We start from the raw sequence: 21,234 nt of genomic DNA on the forward strand, positions 1-21,234 counted from the left end.
GTCAGTGACTAATCAATTTAAGTGCATTTGATTCATTCTATTTTGTTGTGTTTACACTTACAGACAAAGCTAAAGGAAAGCAGCCTCAGTGTTCTAAGAGATTTAGAGGTAATGGTAAGCTGGGTCAATTTTTTTTTAAAAAAATTAACTTAAATAACCATTTGGTTTAGTTATGACAACTGATATTGTTATTTCCTTTAATCGTTTTGATGAGGAGGTGATTATAACAACAAGTCTGCTCAGTTCTCGAACATCATTTCAAGAAGGAGTTCATGTCTCAAAATTCAACCTACTAATCTATTACCAGCCTTCTCCAAGGCAGACATTGCAAAGCAGCAAAATTCAAAAGTGTGGACAACAAGTCAACATAACAACACAGAGGATGAACATGGTACGCATTGTCACATTTTTTTCAAACAAACATATCAATCATATACATGATACTGTTTTTTATTAATATACAGAGGAGGGTGACGATTATAGTGATCAGAGTTATGATGTTAGTAGTGAAGATAGTGATTCGTATGAAGTAGCTACTGGTAACACTGAAAAAAATACTGGAAGAAGTTCTGTACCAGATGAACAAAGGTCTAGGATTTTGACTATGGCTGAATTATTTAAAACCATGTTCGAAGATATTGTTTCTCCGGTGAATGAATCCAAATCAACGTTCAACCAAGGTGAATCTTCATCTACTTTACCATCAGAATCAAAATCAAATACTACAGGTAATAATAATTTTTTTCGTTTTTGTATTTCAATATAACCTTTTTAACAAACACTGATTAATTTTTAATTTTTAACAGAGTATTTAGATGAGGGTGATCCTACTTACATTTGTGACTACTGTGGTGCGAAAATGTGGTATGGTGAACGCATTGAAAAGAAAAGGAAGATCAAGAAACCAAAATTTTCTATGTGTTGTGGACTAGGTCAAGTTCAGTTACCAATACTAAAGGAATCACCGGAGGTCTTGAAAAGATTGCTTCATGGAGATGATGATATGAGCAGATATTTTCGGGAAAATATCAGGCAGATTAATATGGTTTTTTCTTTTACATCTCTTGGGGGTAAAGTGGATAGATGTGTTCCGCAAGGACGTGGATCAAAAATGTTTCAGCTTCAAGGAGAAAACTATCACTTAATGGGTAGTTTGAAGCCACCAGATGGAGAAGAAGCCAAGTTTTCTCAGCTTTACATTGTTGACACTGAAAACGAAATTGAAAACAGAGCCGCCATCATAGGGTATGTTATTAAATAAATAAGTACTGCGAGATAGCCTATGTTTCTATATTATTTGATATTTTAAGAATGTGTACATTGTCATTGTTAACCAGGAAATACAAGAAATCTGCTGATAAGGCTAAAAAAGAGAGTTTGAGAAAACAAGTCATTCAGAAGATAGTTGAGATGCTAAACGAAGTTAATCCATATGTGCATCAATTCCGCTCAGCGAGGGATAGGTTTAATACTAATCCAGAGACTACTTTCCATATGCGGATTGTCAGCAGTCGTGAGAAAGACGGGAGGACATATGATACTCCTACTGCATCTGAGGTGGCTGCATTAATTCCAGGTGATTTCAATTTGGAAATGGATAAAAGAGATATTGTTTTGGAAGAAAAGCGAACAGGATGGCTGAAACGGATAAGTGAAATACATCCTTCCTACCTAGCTCTTCAATATCCTCTTATATTTACATATGGTGAGGATGGTTTCAGACTTGGGATTAAAAAAGACCTACAGATGCTACAGCAAAACTGAAGAGGAAAAATATTAGTATGAGACAGTGGTATGCATTTCGGATTCAGGAGAGAGATGGGGAAAGTCATACACTTCTGCACTCTAAAAGGCTATTCCAACAGTTTTTGGTTGATGCTTTTACAACTATAGAGTCTAACCGCTTGTGCTATCTGAGGATGAACCAGAAAAGCCTTAGATCAGATAGCTTTGACTCTATTCAGCAGTCTGAAAATGATGGGAAGATAGATATGCATGATCAAGGCAGTCGGTTTTTGTTACCAGCCACATTTGTTGGAGGACCAAGATACATGAAGAATATGTATCTAGATGCAATGGCGATCTGCAAATATTTTGGGTTTCCAGATCTGTTTATAACCTTTACATGCAATCCTAAATGGCCTGAAATCACCAGGTATCTTCAGCCACGCAAACTCAGTCCTGATGACAGACCCGATATTCTCTGCAGGATATTTAAGTGTAAATTGGATTCGCTTATGTATGATTTAACAGATAAGGAGCTTCTTGGAAAGACAGTGGCATGTGAGTTTTATTACATGGGTGTTTTATTCTGATATAATATGGTATTTTCTATAGTAACTAATGTCGTTCTCTTTTTCTATTGTAGCAATGTACACTGTTGAATTTCAGAAACGTGGCCTACCACATGCTCATATTCTGATATTCATGCATCCGAAATCCAAATTTCCTACAACAGATGACATTGACAAGATCATCTCCGCAGAAATACCAGATAAGGAAAAAGAACCAGAGTTGTTTGAAGTGGTAAAGGATATGATGATTCATGGTCCTTGTGGGGCAGTTAATATGAAGTCACCATGCATGGAAAATGGCAAATGTTCAAAGCTGTATCCTAAAGATCATGTTGAGAAAACGGTAGTGAACAAAGATGGCTTTCCAGTTTATAGAAGGCGTGAAATGCATGGTTGCTTTGTAGAGAAAAATGGCTTCAACTGCGACAACAGATATGTTATACCGTATAATAAGGAATTATCCCTTCGTTATCGAGCCCATATAAATGTGGAATGGTGTAATCAGACTGGTTCTATTAAATACTTATTCAAGTATATTAATAAAGGTCAAGATCGTGTCACTGTTACTGTTGAGCCACCAGAAAAAGGACCAGCTAAACAAAAGGTTGGGGCTGATGGAACAGTAAAAGTTGAAAAGGAAAATGAGATAAAAAATTTCTTCAACTGCAGGTTAATTTCTATTTGGTCTTTTCTGCTATTGTTGACTTCTAAATGTCATCAGCTACTGAACTAATTTTGATTTCATAAATTTTCAGATATGTTTCTGCATGTGAAGGGTCATGGAGGACTTTTAAGTTCCCTATTCACTATCGATCAGTCCCAGTTGAGCGACTGCAGTGGCACTTACCAGGAAAGCAGATTATTATTTTCAAAGATGATGACACTTATGACAAAGTGACCAGTCGCAAGCTTATTGAAAATACTATGTTCACAACATGGTTTGACTTGTGCAAGGTGAGTGATGTTGCCAGAAAGCTAACGTTTGCAGAAATCCCAACTAAGTTCACGTGGAATAAGAATGAGAGAAAGTTCCACGATAGAAAGAAAGGATTCAGTATTGGTAGGATCAATTATGCCCCAAGGAAAATTGAAGAAGCTTTCTATTTGCGTGTTTTGCTAAACATAGTTAGAGGTCCAACATGTTTTGAGGAGATTCGAACATTCAACAATGTTGTGTATCCTACATATAAGAAGGCGTGCTACGCGAGGGGCTTACTAGATGACGATCAATAATATATTGATGATCTTGTGAGGGCGAGTTTCACTGAATCATCAGGACATATGCGGCATGCTTTTGTTATAATGCTCATGTTGGTAGTTTGTCAGAGCCAGAAGTTGTTTGGGAGAATACATGGGAGTTACTATGTGATGATATAGAGTATAAACGGAGAAAGCTACTAAACAGACCAGGTTTGAACATAACTCTATTTACACTGATAAAACAACATTCTAAAAGGAACATTATATGTCTAATTTGTTTGTTGTTTTACTTCTTTGTAGATCTCTGTTTAAGTGATGATGAAAAAAAAACAGTTTGCTCTTCTAGAGATTAAGAAGATTTTGAAGAGCAATGGATTTTCTTTAGATCAATGGGAATATATGCCAAAGCCAGCTCCAGACATTGGTGGGAATGACAATGTGTTGATTTTAGATGAGCTGAGTTATGATAGGGAGAAGATGAAAGCCGAGCATGACAGAGACATTGTCAAACTAACAGAGGAGCAAAGGAAGATCTATGACGGGATTGTTGATGCAGTAGCAAATGAAAAAGGAGGTGTGTTCTTTGTTTATGGATTTGGTGGAACTGGTAAAACCTTCCTCTGGAAATTGTTGTCTGCAGCAATCAGATACAAAGGAGAAATATGTTTGAACACTGCATCAAGTGGGATAGCTTCTCTATTGCTACAAGGAGGAAGGGCAGCACATTCTAGGTTTGGAATACCGATAAACCCAGATGAGTTTTCCACTTGCACACTCATTCCAGGTAGTGATCAGGCTAATCTGGTAAAAGCAGCTTCTCTAATCATTTGGGATGAAGCCCCAATGATGAGCAGGCACTGTTTTGAATCTTTGGATAGGAGTATGAAAGACATTTTGGGGAACAAGGACAGGAGACCTTTTGGTGGGAAAGTAGTTGTATTTGGAGGTGATTTTAGACAAGTATTACCTGTCATACATGGTGCTGGAAGAGCAGAAATAGTACTGGATTCTCTTAATTCCTCATATTTATGGAAGCATGTCAAAGTTATGAAACTGACAAAGAATATGAGGCTACTTTCTGAAAACCTATATGCTGAAGATGCAAAGGAATTAAAGAAATTCTCAGAGTGGATTTTAGATGTTGGGGATGGAAAAATTGGTGAAGAGAATGATGGAGAAGTAGTAATCAATATTCCAGAAGAGTTTCTTATTACTGATGGAGATGATCCAATAGAATCAATTAGCAGAGCAGTGTATGGTGATGTTGTTTCTTTACAGCAGAATAAAGAGCCAAAGTTTTTTCAAGAGAGAGCAATTTTGTGTCCTACGAATGAGGATGTCAACAAGATTAACCAGCACATGTTGGATAAACTACCAGGTATAGTATTTTTTTGGTGAAATTTTTCGGCTTTTGCAATTGTTTTCTGCAACTGGATTTCATATTGGAGTTTGTAACATGCAGGAGAAGAAAGAATTTACTTAAGCTCTGACTCCATTGATGCTTCTGATCGATTCTCATTTAATGACCAAGCTCTCACTCCCGATTTTTAAACACCATCAAGGCTTCTGGTCTTCCAAATCATAGCATTCGTTTGAAAGTCGGCTGTCCGGTTATGCTGCTTAGAAACATCGATCATACAAACGGACTGATGAATGGCACTAGACTCCAGATTACAGAGATGGATGATTTAATGGTAAAGGCGAAAGTGATTACAGGAGAAAAGGTGGGAAAAACTGTGGTCATTCCTAGAATTTCTATAACACCATCAGATAAGAAATTGCCTTTCAAGATGAGGAGGAGGCAGCTCCCTATTGCAGTTGCATTTGCTATTACAATTAATAAGAGTCAGGGTCAATCACTATCTCATGTTGGTTTGTAACTTCCAAGAGATGTATTCTCTCATGGACAACTATATGTAGCTGTCTCCAGGGTTACATCCAAGAAGGGATTGAAGATTTTAATTGTTGACGAGGAAGGAAAGCCTAAGAAGGAGACAAAGAATGTTGTTTTCAAAGAGATTTTTCAGAATCTCTAATTGTAATTTTTATTTTGCTGTGTGTTTTGACTTCTTAAACTTATTGCTTTTACTTTCAGACTCTGAACTTATTTGGAAACGTTTGAACTAAATGTCTGTATAAGTCATTTAATCTAGCAAGTAACAACACAGCAGAAATACATTAAAGCAAAACACTTATACGTAAGAACTCTTGCTAAGGTTTGTCTAAAGGAGTCAAGCAAGAAATAACACAAGTAGACATACATCAGACATTTAACATTTGTATTCCGTTCGTTCTACCAATCCTAATTTATGTTCCACAATTCTAAACCTATTCTTCCTTTTCAAAGTTGTTTAGAGAGACTTACTTGAAATGCCAATGCTTAAGGTTATTTTGAGAACGGTTTGATTGATTTCCTTTGCTCCATTTGCTCATTCTTCTTTTAGTTATTTCGTCCTGAAGAACAAATACAAGAGTTTCATTACATCGAACACTACAGCAGATAATATTTAGTTATTTTATTTACTGTAAAACTACTGTAACATTTACAACTAAGACATAAAATATAAGAAGCTTAAGGCAATATCACAAAACATCAATACTATTACTAGAAGAGATATGATCACCTTCGTGTTTATAAATGAGAAGAGTCAAGATCACCTTCATGTTTCACCAATCATCATTACTTCCAACTACTGAAACAAAGATGGGACAAAGATTACTCAAAAGCACTTTTCACTTTCAACCAAAATATTTATGAAAAGGTTAAGACAAGCCCTTATTCCACCTCATTTAGTTTTTTAATTTCCATAATTTATCCTGATTAAGTAGAAGAACAAAGCTTTAAAAGTTAACTTACAGATCGGAAATGAAGCTTCTCGGATTTAGTTTGAGATGAATCGTCGGTGATGAGACACTAATTGAGTTTCTTTGTCACACAGCTGGACAGAGAATAGCCAATGATGCTTTCTGCCTTTCTCGATTAAGTAGATCGAACTTGGCTCCCTTCAAATATACTTCAGACACATGTAATAGCTCTACGATGACCAGCTTCGGTAAGATCGATCATTGGAATAAACCGAGTCCTCTTAAGTCACATCTTCTAACTACTGTAAACAAAGACTTTAATTTACGCAAACTATTAGATTCAGCTCAAAATTAGAGAACATATCCCAGAATCTATACTTTAACAAGAAAACGAAGGATATTACAAGTACCTGAACGGGTTGGAGAAGAATTTTAAAGATCCATGAGTTTGAGACACGATCCTTTTGGTGGTATTAGAGAGAGAGAGAAGCAGTGTTCGTTTCAAGCTGGAATCTTTCTAGAATGAAACACGAAAGGTCGAACGAGTATTGTCGGAGAATGATTAAACTTGGGCCTTGGGCCTGTAATTGAAAAAATCATAAATAAAATCAAATCAAGTTTTGGATTCACTAGAAACTGCAAATATAAGGCCTTATATTGTCAGGATCTATGTATTTAGGTTTTTTGTTGACATAAAAAAATGTTATTATAGTTTAAACAATGCTATTACTATTGGTTAAACTTTCCAAACACAAATATACAAATCAATTTCCATGTAAAAATATAGACTACAACCTTTTCTGTGACAAAAAAAAACCATAAAAACAAAATACCCCAAATGTTTTTATTAAAAAATTATATGGACAGATTATTATAGAAAATTAGTTGGTTTTGAAGTTTTCTTTGCTATATCCTTTTTTCTGGAGTCTAAATATAAACTAACAATTTCCTAATTTTTCTCATTCAAGTTTTAAGCTACATTGATTTAAATATTTACTTATTTTCTTCATCTCCTATAAATTAATCTACTCTTTTCTCAGTTATTTGTAAAACCATTTAATACTCTAACATTTAAAATCTCTTCAATTCATACGTCTTCAATCATCAATATCTACCAGTATTCAAAGGTCAGATTTTCAAATTGTTAGCGAGAAAGTGAAATTTTTTTCTTCAATTATCTTCCAAGGTGATAGTTCTTCTACCTCCAATCTGAATTAAACTGCTATACATAATAATACAATCCTGTAAAGAATATCAAACATCATCAAGACATTGAAAATAATAACTCTAACTTATAATGTTATCTTAAATGTGTTTTAAAGTTTTAAATATTATAGACAAAACATTTACTACCTATCTCATGTATATAAATGATTTTTTAAGACGGTGATATATATATGATATGTGTGTCTATTTTGTAGATAATAGAAAGTTACCCATGTGCACTTTAATCATTATTACATTTTCTAAGTATTAATAATATTGATTTGGATTTCAAAGTTTCTTATGTGTTTTTGTCCATTATAATTTATAACTTTATGTTAATCATATTTGCTATAGATGGAGAGAAAAAAATATGAAAAAGACATAGAAGCTACACATGAAGCTGATGATTTAGGTGATGTTTCAACAAAGGCAAATCAAACTTCGCAATATCAAGATTGGATGGAAGTTAATAGTAAGAACAAAGAGAAAACAATGATTAACCATGAAAATAACTCCAACACAAGCGAATTGTTTTATCTGAGTTTTCTTTTAAATAAGAACAAAGTATCAACCAGCTACACAGATATACAAACTGTTAATGGAGTTTTGTATCCTACCTTTGAAGATGCTTATAATGCTTTTTTTTTTATTTGAACTACAATTTTATCTTTAGAGATTTTTTCAATTTCTCAGTTATTTAGCTCCTTATGTAGCTCCTATATTCGATTATATCCATGCTTACGTATTGATAGATTCAAAACTATTTTATAATGTGTATATCTTTTAATTATTAAATTTATTAATTATATTATATATACATGTGTAAAACATCTGATGTATATATCTCACAAATGCACAGTTATGCAATTTGACATATGTAATATAGTTATCAAAAATTATATTAAAGTAACATTTAACACAAATATGATTAAAACAACACAAACATAAAATTAAAACTAAAAATAAAATAAAACAAAAATATACCCTCAGAATCTAGTTCCCCTTTTAATATTAGATGTCACGGTCTCGACCCTAAAAATTATGCGTCTTAAAGAACTCCCTATATTGATATATCACGCGTGAAAAGGTTTGTCAGGATAAAGCTCTATAATCGATATATACATTTTCTAGAAATCAAACATGTTCATCTATCATTGTTCCCAATTTCATTGTTTATTCCGTCGATTATTTCTTTCTCCATAAGCGAAATCTCACCGGTCTTTCTAGTTCGGTCTAACCGGATTCGAGTCTCTTCTTAACTTTAATTTTAACTTCTTAAATATTTTCTCTATCGTTCTATCTCACGAAATCGTATGTGGAGCAGATCAAATTTTGGGTTTAAGGCAATCTGTCTCATACACGCCTCTTTTTATTGTTCTATTCTAAGGCATTCGGGTTCAAAGCATTAGCCCTCCGCCTTCGTGGACCTGCTTCGTCGATCTTCCTTGTTCATCTCCACGGTCGACTGAAAGCGAAGCCACCAACGTCTCTACCTCAAGCTTCTTCACCTCCACCGCAAATCGTCGTGTCTGTCTTGGATCACCGGACCATCTTTGTTGTTTTGTTCTGCCGACAATGTCATGCTCGGATTCAAGCCTCGCTGTCGTGCTCATCCTCGCCGTCTCTGTCTCGTTACAGAATAGATCGAGCAACAATGTCGAATTCTTATGTTTTGCAACACAAGCCCTCTAACCTTTGGGTATTCTCGAGTTGGCCCTAATATTTTCAAATGTACAAATAGCTTCATGAATCGGTTCAGACTTGCAGATTCTACATTTCAACCCCTTTAAGAATTGCCCGCATGGTCCTCAGAGTCTCTGATCTTGACCGGCTATTTCACAAATTACATCATTAATTAGTGTATATTACCGGCTAACTATAACAATGTCCACATAATTAGTATATATTACCGGCTAACTATAACAAAAAAGTCAAGTAAAATCTTAACCGGCTTGACAACCATTTTAATCATATATTCTCTAATTTGTTAATGAGTTAATTCTATGTTTACCCGAACATGTAAAGCTAATCATATGTTTTGTGATTTATTAGTGAGTTAATTTTGTGTTTATCCTAGGCATGGGCGTTCGGGTTTTCGGGTCGGGTTCGGGCCGGTTCCTTTCGGGTCCGGGTCTTTCGGGTTCTAAATATGTAGACCCAATAGGTACTTATAAATTTTCGGTTCGGGTTCAGATCGGTTCTTCTCGGGTTCGGGTCGGTTCGGGTCTATAATTAAAATACCCATAACTTTTCGAGTCCATATCGGGTCTGGATCGGGTTCAGGTATTTATGATCTGAAAAAGACATGACATACCCAGTTCCATCAAATTTAGTTGATATTTGTCATATATATCTAAAATTTTACAAGATAACTTAAATGAAACTATTAATAATTAAAATAAAACATTTTTAAACTCTAAATTTTACATTTTAAAGCTTAATATTACTTAAACAATATTACAAAATAATAACAAATGTTGTTAACAAAAGATATTTCAACTAAATCATAAAATAATATGTATAAAATAGAACACAAAAATATCATAGTTTTAGATATACATGTTTTTAAGTCGGATACAAATCGGTTCTTACCGGGTCGAGTCTATTCGGCTCGGTTCTTTTCGGGTCCGGGTCTATTCGGATCGGTTCCTTTCGGTTCCGGGTCTATTCGGGTAAAACAATTTTAGACCCAAAAGGTACTTGTAAATATTCGGTCCGGATCCGGGTCGGATATTTTTGGATCGGTTCCGGTTCAGATTTTCGGGTCCAAGTTAAAATGCTCAGGCCTAGTTTATCCGAATTAATACAAAATAGCATCCATTAACTGATCAAATAGCCAGTAAATATAAATTAAATACCAGCTAAAATGTAGAGTATCTGGATAAATCAAAATATAACAATATATGTATAAGCTATATGTATAACCGGTAATTTTAAATCTAAATATCACCTAACATATAAAATATTCAGTTAAATCATAATATAAACCAAGTCTATGATATATATATGTTTGGCCAGCTAAGCAGTGAGGTTGCCGATGTAATTATCTTCTTTGAAAAAGCGTTTCGGATAGTCCTTCTCTCACCATTCAGAATTATATGCTAAAAAAAATGTAATTCATAAACTCACGAAAAAGAGAAAATATCAGATAAAAATAAAGAAAAATTACATTAAAAAAGAAATTATAGCCTAACCTAAGTTATAAAGTACATGCAAGAAAGAGAATGGACTAATGAGACATTTTATCATCTTTCTCTTTCTACTTTCTACTATTTTTTTACTTTTTTGCAAATTATCAAGTTAGTTGATATTTTCTGTGCAATGGCTCTGAAAATAATACCGAACTTTCAAAAGTTATAGAATTTAATATGAGTTGTTTGTGTCATAAAAAAAGTATTTTTGATATCATAAGATAAAAAATGAAAAACTAATGTCAAAATATTTTAATTGATAAATTAAGAGGGAGAAATAAAAAAGATGTTTAAGAAAATATTTTATTTTTTGTATACTGGTATTTAGATCAAACATTTGAAGTTTTAGGATGTGATATACAGTAAAAATATATAAATTAATAATGTTGAGATTACAGTATTTTATTAATTTATGGAGTTAATTTTCTTTAAAAAATTCTTTTAAAATTTTTAGCATATATACATTAATTAAATTTTAGAAACTAAATTATTATTATTGTTTTATTATATTATTTGGTGTATATGAAATATGTTTCATAAATTTAAATGTTTTAGATATTATTTTACTAATACTATTAAAAATATATATTGACCGTTAGGGCCCATGTTTAAGCCTATTATACAATCGGGTCTGCTTTAGCAGATTAGTATCCACCATATACTAAACAACAGGTGCTTACGCGAGTGTGATCCACACTCCACTTCGGACTAGAGTCCATAGATCAGAGATTCAAGAACAAGAATAATCGACGAGACCAATGGCGACGGAAACGCCGGCGATACACCCCTTCGTGGCACCGTTATCGTATCTATTGGGAACATGGAGAGGGCAAGGCGAAGGTGAGTATCCAACGATACCTTCCTTCCGCTACGGCGAAGAGATCCGTTTCTCACATTCCGGCAAGGTAACCATCATTTCTCTCCTCCTTCGTTTCCTCGATTCGATCGTCTCCTAAATGCTTACCTTACCTACTGATCTAATTGCGTTGACTTTATGTCTTATCACCTTTCTTCTTAAATCGAACTGTTGTTGTTGTATAGCCGGTGATAGCTTACACGCAGAAGACATGGAAGTTGGAAACAGGAGACCCGATGCACGCAGAGAGCGGTTACTTTCGTCCGAAGCCAGACGGTTCCATTGAAGTCGTTATAGCTCAGAGCTCAGGTCTCGTCGAGGTCCAGGTAAAAGACCTAATTACCCTTACATCTAATAAACAAACTTTATATCTTCTGATTATAATTGATTTTCAGAAAGGAGCTTACAATGTCGATAAGCAAACGATAACACTCAAGAGTGAGCTTATTGGAAACGCATCCAAGGTTATAAGACATGATCCTCTCTGCGACGAAAGCTTCATGTTTTAAATTTAATTTTTTTGATTTGGTATTTGTGTTTGATTTACAGGTGAAGGAGACAAGCAGAGGATTTGAATTGGTTGATGGGAAGCTATCCTACGTGGTTCATATGAGTACAACCACTAATCATCTTCAACCTCATCTCAAAGCCACTCTCGAAAAGCTTTGAAGCCCCTGCAATTTTTCTCAAGAACGAACGTGTGCTTGTTGCTGATTGTGTTGTACCAACCATTTTGATTTTGATCCTCCTTTTGTGACCTTAACGGACCTTTCTAAATATCAGTTAAAGGCCCATTAAGCATAAAGTGATTCTAATGTATTTCGTTAAGCCCATATGATTATACTTTTCTCTCTGCGCTTTTTTTAGTGCCTCTACCTTTTCATCTCAAGACTTGAGAATGGAGATTACTGTTGCTAAAAAAAGAGAATGGAGATTACTAAAACATAGTCTTCAGTTTATAAAAACTTACAAGAATAACAACAAAGTTAAATATAAATCTATACTGATGAAGTCATTTATCACAGCTATTTTTTTTATTGATCAAAGCTATTTATAGAGAAAAAGACAAAAATAGCACTAAATCAAGTTTATGTTCCCAAACTAGCACTCAAGGTCAAAAGTCACAAAAATAGCACTTAATGTTTTATCAAAAGTCACAAACTTAGGGTTTAGAGTTAAATGGTGGGGTTTAGGATTTAGGGTTTAGGGTTTAGAGTTTAGGGTTTAGGGTTTAGATTTTAGGGTTTAGGGTTTAGGGTTTAAGGTTTAGGGTTTAGGGTTTAGGGTTTAGAGTTTAGGGTTTAGAGTTTAGGGTTTAGGGTTTAGAATTTAGGGTTTAGGGTTTAGGGTTTAGGGTTTAGGGTTGAGAAATGAGGTTTTGGGATAAGATTTCAAATTTTGAAAAATAAAAAAATTAAAATTTTCAAATGATAAACTTAGAAATGTGCTATTTTGGTCATTTTAGTTTTTGAGTGCTATTTTTGTGATATAAATTTAGAAAGATGCTATTTTGGAGATTTGCCCCTATTTATATTTGTTGGTCAATTTCCATATGCAATCTTATTAACTTGGTATTCATACGTATTACGTAATCACATATAAAGACAGAAACTCAATCAATACATACATACAAAATCATATAGGTGAGAAGCAGACACGTTTGGGCCACGGCAAATACAAAACGTGGCGCCGTGTAACTCTTTTAGCGCTCCATGGATTTGAATTATTGTATTTAAATAGTTTCATAAGATTTTTATTTATTTCGCTTCTTATGCGATGTTTGACAAATATTTGCTTGATCATGAAACAATATCTGCTTCGGATATCTAATCTAACAATATTAAAAGAAGAATATAAAGCCCTCTCAGCTATGCCACGTCAGATCGGAAAATCAAGCTAATCAGATAATTTGAAATTGACACGCCACATCCTCTTTGTCGACATTGAATTTCAAGTAGCCAAATGTTTTGGGTTTATCTAATTTGGTTTTGACCCATTCTAAACTCACCTTACTCCTTCATTGTCTCCAACTCTTCTCCTTCGTCACTATCATTTCCACTCTCTCCAAATCTCCGTTACTTTGCAATAATCACCCACTCTGAATCATTGATTCCTGCTCTTGACATCTTTATTCATACTAGATGTATCCTTCCACCTCCCTATTTTTTTCCCTCCTATTAACACTTTAAAAAGGCCGATCTATTGCCTCAAACAATTTAGCAGCAACAAACGCTTCCAAACGGACTTCTACACTTCACTTTCATCGTTCTTATACGAGAAATCCATAAAACCACATCAGTCAATGGGTATGAAATGGACATGCTTGTTGGGTTTAGAACCGCTTCTCATGGACGACAGGTATGTAATATTATTTCTAATGATATTATTAGCTTCCCCAGATTCTAATTCAATAATCCCTGCAATTCATGGCAAAGAAAACGTCCAGAACAACGGGGAAGGCATCGGCGGCTCTGTTCTTCAGTGATGTCACCCCTGGATTGGGATAGTCCAAGATGCGATTCCGTCTACTTCATTTCTGGGAAGCAGTGACCAATCGGAGAAGATTATGAGAATCCATTTGTAGGTTCAGATTCCTCATTCACGCTACTTTCAGTATGTTACTCTAAGCCTTTCATAAATAGTGACTAAGGTCTCCCTACTTGATCTATGTAGAGACTCAATCTTTATTTTTGATGTATGAGAAGACTTATGTCTGTCTTTGTTTCCTTTCCTCAAAGCACCGACTATGGTAGTGTAACAAATTTCTTAGTGCGTGTTTGTTTGATCATTCTTATGCAGTATACATTTGAATTATTTTATGTTTACTGTACGCTGATGTTTTCAAATTCTTTCTTTCATTTTGACTGCAGAAAAAACCCCACAACACCCAAGCTAGCTTTACTTTGAAAGGTTTGGGTTTCTTTCCCTTCTATTGTTTATATATGCTTACTTTTTGTAGACACTGAAGACAATCAAATGACTGTCTCCTTGGCTAGGATGATATTTGTTCCGTGCAACCATTCAGTCATACCAATGTTATAGATCTTACTCCAATTTTCGTAAGCCAATATGCTATGGATAGGTAATAATGGCATCTTAATGGCCTTTGGAAATTTCAGTCTGACATTTTAGACGTTCAAGCTTATACTTTTCTGAACACAGCCATGATGTGGATGTTCTGCATTTGGTTCAAAAGAAACGTAAAGAAGGCCAAGAAGTTAGGCGAGTATAACAGCTGGGTTGGAGAGTAATCGAAGAAGACTATGAGAAGCCACTTCCAGCAAGTTAATCAAAGTCTCTTTCATGTCTCCCTGCTGCATCTATGTGGAATCTCAATCTTTAGTTACGCCGTAGGTGATGCATGGAGAAGACTATGTCTGTCTTGGTTTCCTTTTTGGAGAAAAAATCAAGATTCAAGAGTGGCTTATATATTCGATGTTTCACGCTTTCCTCCAAGCACTGAGTACATCAAGTGTAACAGATTGCTTAGTGCACATTCTTTTTCTTATACTCTCATAGAAGATATCTCAAACTCATCGCCTTTGGAGCATACAATTATATCAAAATCTGGCGGTGGACAACTAGATCTGCTTATCTTTGATACATCATTTAAGGTTAACACATATCATCCTTACGCATTTATAAATTTGTATGTTTTATGTTTCAAACACTCTGCTGATGTTTTCAGATTCTTTCTTTGACTGTGACTGTAGACATGATCACTCAAACCCACTTACGTTTCCCACATGTTAGTTTAATTTGAAAGATCGTTTTTTCTTAATTTCATGGTTTATATATGCTTATTTTTGTTTTGTGTAGATACTAGAGACAGTCAAACGTCTGTGTGTTAAAAGAGGTCTTTTAGTCAGAATGACGCACGAGTTTGATCACCACAAGGACAACGAGTTTCTTGAAGAATGGTATAAAAGGTACAGAACTTTGAAAACCATCACCAACTGTCTTAATAAACAATACACAGAGTAATAATCTTATTTGTTTGCTGGATAATTTTGAGTCTCTTCGGGATAGTTTACTGAATTTGAACGATCTCTCTTGGTTTTGTTTTTCTTTGGCAGGAGGAAGGAGCGAGCAGACTTGCACCAGTCTGCTGGTAACCTTGCTACAGGAGACTACACTGCAGCAGCAGTGAAAATCGCAGAGGTTCATCAGATTTCGTGATCGTATTCATCTCGGTTAATCATGCATGCTTCTTGGAAATTGGAGATGTGTATCCGTCTATGATTCATGCTAGGCCTGCTGTTCAAATGGTGAAAGGTGGTGACGCACTTGGTCAACAGTACAACACTCCACACTCTGAGTCTCTCGCTCCTAGCCTTAACATTCATAGTTAGTATCTTGTGCGGTGTCTCAGGAAAGTATCGGTTTTATGTATGCTTCTTGACCTTCTCTAGAAAGTTTTGATTTTAGGTACCTTTCCTTTTGTGTGGCGTTCCAGTCTTCGTAAAGACTATCTATGTTCTCTCAAAATGCCAATACATCATAACACCACCTACCACTGTTTGGTTCAAGCCATTACATCAAAAAGCTTACTTCAATGATCGAATGAGAATAAAAGATTCCCATCAGTTTTTTTTTTGTGTTTATGGCTGTTTATAAAAATTGTTATTCATCATCATCAAACAATGATGGTGATCATGCTTATTACTATTACAAGCAGGCAATATAGTTTCTGAAAAACCTATTATTATTGTTCTAAACCTTGCTTAATAATAATAAATATACGTGTTGTAGTAAAATTTACGCATCATAAAGATTAGTTGTATTTAACTTCATTCATGTGATTTTTTTTTTTAAAAAAAACTTCATTCATGTTTTATGTAAACTAATTTATGATATTCTCTGATTTATGTGTGTTATAAGATGTACTCGAATTTAATCATATACGCAGGTGTGCATACTTTTAAACAATACATACAATGACACATATATCCACAGTATATAAGGATATCATTTGAAAATTTTGTCATAATAAAATAAATTTTCTTTACAAACTTGAAATGAATAATATTACTTTCTCCATTTATTAAAGAGAGCCATTTGACATTCTTAACACATATTAAGAAAAATAATTTAAATACATTTGTAGTTTTAATAATTACAATTATTTAACTAATAATGTTTGAGATGAATAAAAGTATTTATAAGATAATAATGCATTTTGCAATTAATATTAAACTTAAAATAGATATGAACTACAATGGATTTTATAGTGATTTTATTTGCTTAATAGAAAAAAATCTTAAAATAAAAATATTGATAAAACAGAGGGCGGTATTTTATAGTAAATTTCTTAAGTAAAATAATTAGTTTTTATCTATATAATTCAAACATTATCATATAATATTTCTTATACAATAATAAGAACTAAACTTATAGACATTATTAAAAATATTATAAAAAATTAAGAGAAAAATTAATATACAAAAATAGTATTACAACATTCCACGTAAGAATTAAGCAAAAATTCAACACAAATAGAAAGAAGAACAATTCCAACCTACTTATATTATCTTTATTGTTTTAGTGGTGTTACTATAATGAATTTTTGGTTACATAAATGTAACAAGATTTTAAAATTGGGTAAATGAGAACATTCACACAAAATTTTAAATAAAAATTTAACAATTTAAAAAGAGACAATCCGCGCGTAGCACGGAAAAAGATCTAGTAATACTAACTAGAGTTTGAACCCGCACATCCGTGCGGATATTTTTTTTTTATAAATGTACAACTTTGATATTATCCTAAACGTTTTAAATATATGATTTACATTTTAGTGTTATATGTGATCTAATATGTTAGTCCACATCTGAGTAAAATGTGTTAATTAAAATCACATATTATAGCACTTATATCTTTATATAGCACTGTAGCTATGAAAATATTAAAGGTTAACTATATTATAAAAAGCGTATAGTTGTATAAATATAATTTACCAATCGTAGATTCATATTAATAATAAAAATTGAAGCAATGTTGATGTATATTAGGCTTTGGAAAGTTTAAATGCTAGAATAAATAAGAAACAATTAAATACCATGAAATTTTGATAGGTGTTAAATGAAAATAAATGGTGAAAGTTTTACTAATGTATAGTACTTAGTCATAAAAATAGGAGTGGGACATTTGAAATATTGAAAGTAAATTAAAGGAACTTCAAAAAGATTTTATCAATATCTGTTTCTAGTAAAATATGAACATGTCCAAAACTTAAATGACAATATTTATAAATAGATAAAAAAATAAGACACTAAATTAATATAATAGATGGATATAATACTTTTTATTTTCTAGAATAAGTAATGTAAGAGCACCATTAACCCTAGCATACTAAGTGAGGTGTTTAATTTTTTTTTTTTTTGGTTTTTTCTCTGATTAAAAAAAAAATTAAAAACGAACCAATCGCGTACCGCCACGTATCAGTGAGGCCCGCGAAACAGCTCAAGCATCGACGCCAAATCTGGTGGACTCCACCAACAAGCACTCCATGAAACACCTGCATTGATGGTGCTCTAAGGCGACGCAAAATTTACTTGTTAGTCGCAATCTATCGAAGAGAAGTTAGGAGTTCATTCTTGAAGTTGTAGGGTGGTAAATCTTATGGAGTTGTGATATCCACCTATTTTGTGGACACTATTTTAAATGATAATAATGAAATGGTTCTGGATTTTGGTGGGGAGCGTATCAATATTGAATGGACACAGTCATATATACGAATGGGCCAGTTGGCACCTAATGATACAAAAGAAAATTAAGCTTGCAATAATGGAACCACGCCAAAGGCAAGAAATCTTGATCTACAATCTTTGAATGACATTCTTCAAAAAAATCCAAACAACACTTGTTGCGTATATGAATTCTTCATATTTTGTTTGTAAACATCGATGATACATAACTAATTTTATTTTTCTGACAAAGGATGATACATAACTAAGTAAAATATAGGCAAAGGAAGAATCCATTTACTACATACCGTTTGTCTATTTTTATGTTTAATTTAATCTATGGAATCAAAGAATTGATAAATATATCAAAAGAGTTATTACAAATCTGAAATTTCTCCAAATATACTATGTTTGTTCATATTTTTTCATTGAAGACTATATTAAAATTTGTTTACATACAAACACTTAAGAATTAATCATATACATAATTCAGAAGTACCAAAAATAATGCTAGAGGTTCATGAATATAAATACCATTTCGTGAACGGAAAAAGTGAAGCATTTTTATGAATTTTTAATTATTTGTAGTATCTTTTTGAAGAATAATAATAATCTTAATTGGTAACTAAGAATAAAATGAATAAGAAGAAAATGAAAGAACGGAAAAAAAAGAAGAGGAAAATATGTTCCTATTCTAATTTGGTAAGGAATAATTATAGTCTTTTATTCTTTAAAAGTTAAGGAATGTTAAGAAATTATATATAATAAATATTTCTCGTAAATGGTGTAAATTGTAAAGAATCACATATTCTCATTTACTAGGAGCATTGCCTCCGCGCAAGCGCGGAGTTGTGGACATAATTTTTGTTTCATCTCAATATTTGTTTGGGTTATTGTAGCTGTGAATTTTGCGTTTTGGGTTGATCAATGTTTTTCAAGTATTTTATTGTTATAGGGTTAGAGCTGTGATGATGAACTGTGTATGCACTGTTCTCCACTCATGAAGGACTAAATTGTGTTCGTAATGTGATTGATATAGTTCGTGGTGTTGTTTGATGTGTCATTGAGACTTATTGTTTGTTTGTCTTTTTAATTTGTTACTTGTACTGTTGAGATTACATAAATTATATTAAGGTTGTTGAAAGTACCCTTTTGTTTCTGGATATTTTTTCCAGTTTAGTTGTGTAAGTTGTGTGTATTAAATAATATTTTTTTTATTATGTTGATTATATGTTTTTTTTTATTTTTAAACTTATTGTTTTTACCGGACCTTTAAAACAAATACTTGAAGATTTGTAGAAGTAACTATAAAATGAGTGACAATTAGTATTTGAGCCTTAATGGGTTTTAAATGAATATATGTATTTCTCATAAGAATACAATAGCATTGACATGATGATATTGAACATGTAAGTTATTTTCATAAGACAAGAGGAGTGAGCAGGTGGAGATGTTGTTGCCGTCTTTGTTTATGTTGGGATTGTCTCTTGTATTTCCTGGTGTGGTTGTGTTTGTTTCTCTTTTATTTGATGGGTAATATGTAAACAAAAATCATTGTTAGTTGTATTTATCAGAATTTGTAATTTACTCTGCTTTTTTTGTTTAGGTAATTTCACATATCTTGGTTGTCGTCTTCTTCGTAAGCATCTGCGAAAGTAAGTTTGTAAATTGTTAAATAGCTGGTCGTGTAGTTTGTATTTGTTTAGCTGGCTCAATGTATGTGTCATTGAATTTTAGTTGTGTTGATTGGTTTGGTATATCTGTTTTGAAGTTTAATTATAAGATTAGACAAAAAGAGAGGTGATCATTAATGATTCATCTTTTTTGGGATTCTAGTTTTTGGTGTTTTGATTGTTTAAGTTATTATTGTTTCTTTTAAGCTATAAAATAAAGATTTGTGTAAAATTAGATTGATAAGTAAGGGAGATAAATAGACGACCACAAATCTTGGGTAGAAAATATTTTTGATTATTGATGTTAGCACAATATAGACAGTAATATAAAGAATTAGGTGTTGATTGTTTCTTACGGATCAATGAGGAGACGAATAACGACTCGAGTTGTTTCTTTGATGAGGCCAGAGCCCTGGACAAAACGGATTTTCCCAACCACATATGTGAGTTTGAATATCAATTATGATATCAAAACATAATATAAACCCAGATGCAATATGATAATATACATGGGAGTTCTAGGTTTGTGTTCGCAATCACTTTGAGATTGTCGAACGGTCTAATCTTGACAGGAGATTGATCTCAGGAGCACCCGTGATGACTTCATCAATAATGGTTAGTGAGATGAAACGAATGAGAAATGGATGATCAGTTATCTTGAACATGCTTGAGCACCTAGCAACCCCAAAACGATCGACTTTCACAATGGAACCTACTTTCAAAGATGGCATGTAATGATTAGCACGTCCGATGGGAGTAAACCCATGAATAACGGAATCTGCAAATAATATTATTCAACAAAGAATTATGAAATCAATTAAAATAATTATGTTAAATAAGTGTGATAGATCGAAGATTAACTTACTTTTTCATCAAGGAAGAGAACCGTGATTCCCACAAACTCCATGTTTTTTTGAAGTTCAGGGAATCCCATAAATGGAGGAAGCCAGAGTCTATGCTCTGACTACTACGACCTAGATGGAGAGACTCGAAGGTTGAGTGACGGACACCGGAACGCCGGTTTGAGGAACTGGAGAGGCAGAGAGAAACATTTTCTAGAAGATGGTTAAATCTAAGAGGAATCAATGAGTTTTGTGGAGATGCAGATCGGGTTCATCAAAGATGAGAATCATATATATATGGTTTACAGAGGGGCTACAAATCAGGAACATTTATGATCAAGCGATTTAAGATGGGGACATGAAGAGTTCACCGGTGAAAAAATAGATTACGAACAGACACACGGCGCAACTCTGTAACTCAGATTTGTTTGAGACAATGATGAAAAGAACTCAAACTCATGTTAAACGACAACAATTTACA

The 21,234-nt window shown here is 33.4% G+C and overlaps 1 protein-coding gene, 1 long non-coding RNA gene and 1 pseudogene across 2 annotated transcripts; all 3 read left to right on the top strand.

Moving 5' to 3' along the window:
• Positions 1–308: 308 nt before the first annotated feature.
• LOC111211635 lies at positions 309–6,047 on the top strand (annotated as a pseudogene).
• Positions 6,048–11,328: 5,281 nt separating this feature from the next.
• LOC106379521 (peroxynitrite isomerase Rv2717c) lies at positions 11,329–12,411 on the top strand. Its single transcript, XM_013819453.3, has 4 exons — positions 11,329–11,601; positions 11,738–11,878; positions 11,948–12,016; positions 12,102–12,411. Exons 1-4 carry the CDS (start codon positions 11,455–11,457, stop codon positions 12,219–12,221), a joined length of 477 nt encoding a protein of 158 aa, XP_013674907.1. The 5' UTR covers positions 11,329–11,454; the 3' UTR covers positions 12,222–12,411.
• A 553-nt stretch (positions 12,412–12,964) lies between these two features.
• Positions 12,965–16,040, top strand: LOC106378209. Its single transcript, XR_007319296.1, has 2 exons — positions 12,965–15,481; positions 15,629–16,040. It is a non-coding gene; the product is annotated as an uncharacterized LOC106378209 (long non-coding RNA).
• The last annotated feature ends 5,194 nt before the right edge of the window (positions 16,041–21,234 follow it).

Source organism: Brassica napus, chromosome C2 (genome assembly GCF_020379485.1).
Source record: "Brassica napus cultivar Da-Ae chromosome C2, Da-Ae, whole genome shotgun sequence".
NCBI lineage: Eukaryota > Viridiplantae > Streptophyta > Magnoliopsida > Brassicales > Brassicaceae > Brassica > Brassica napus.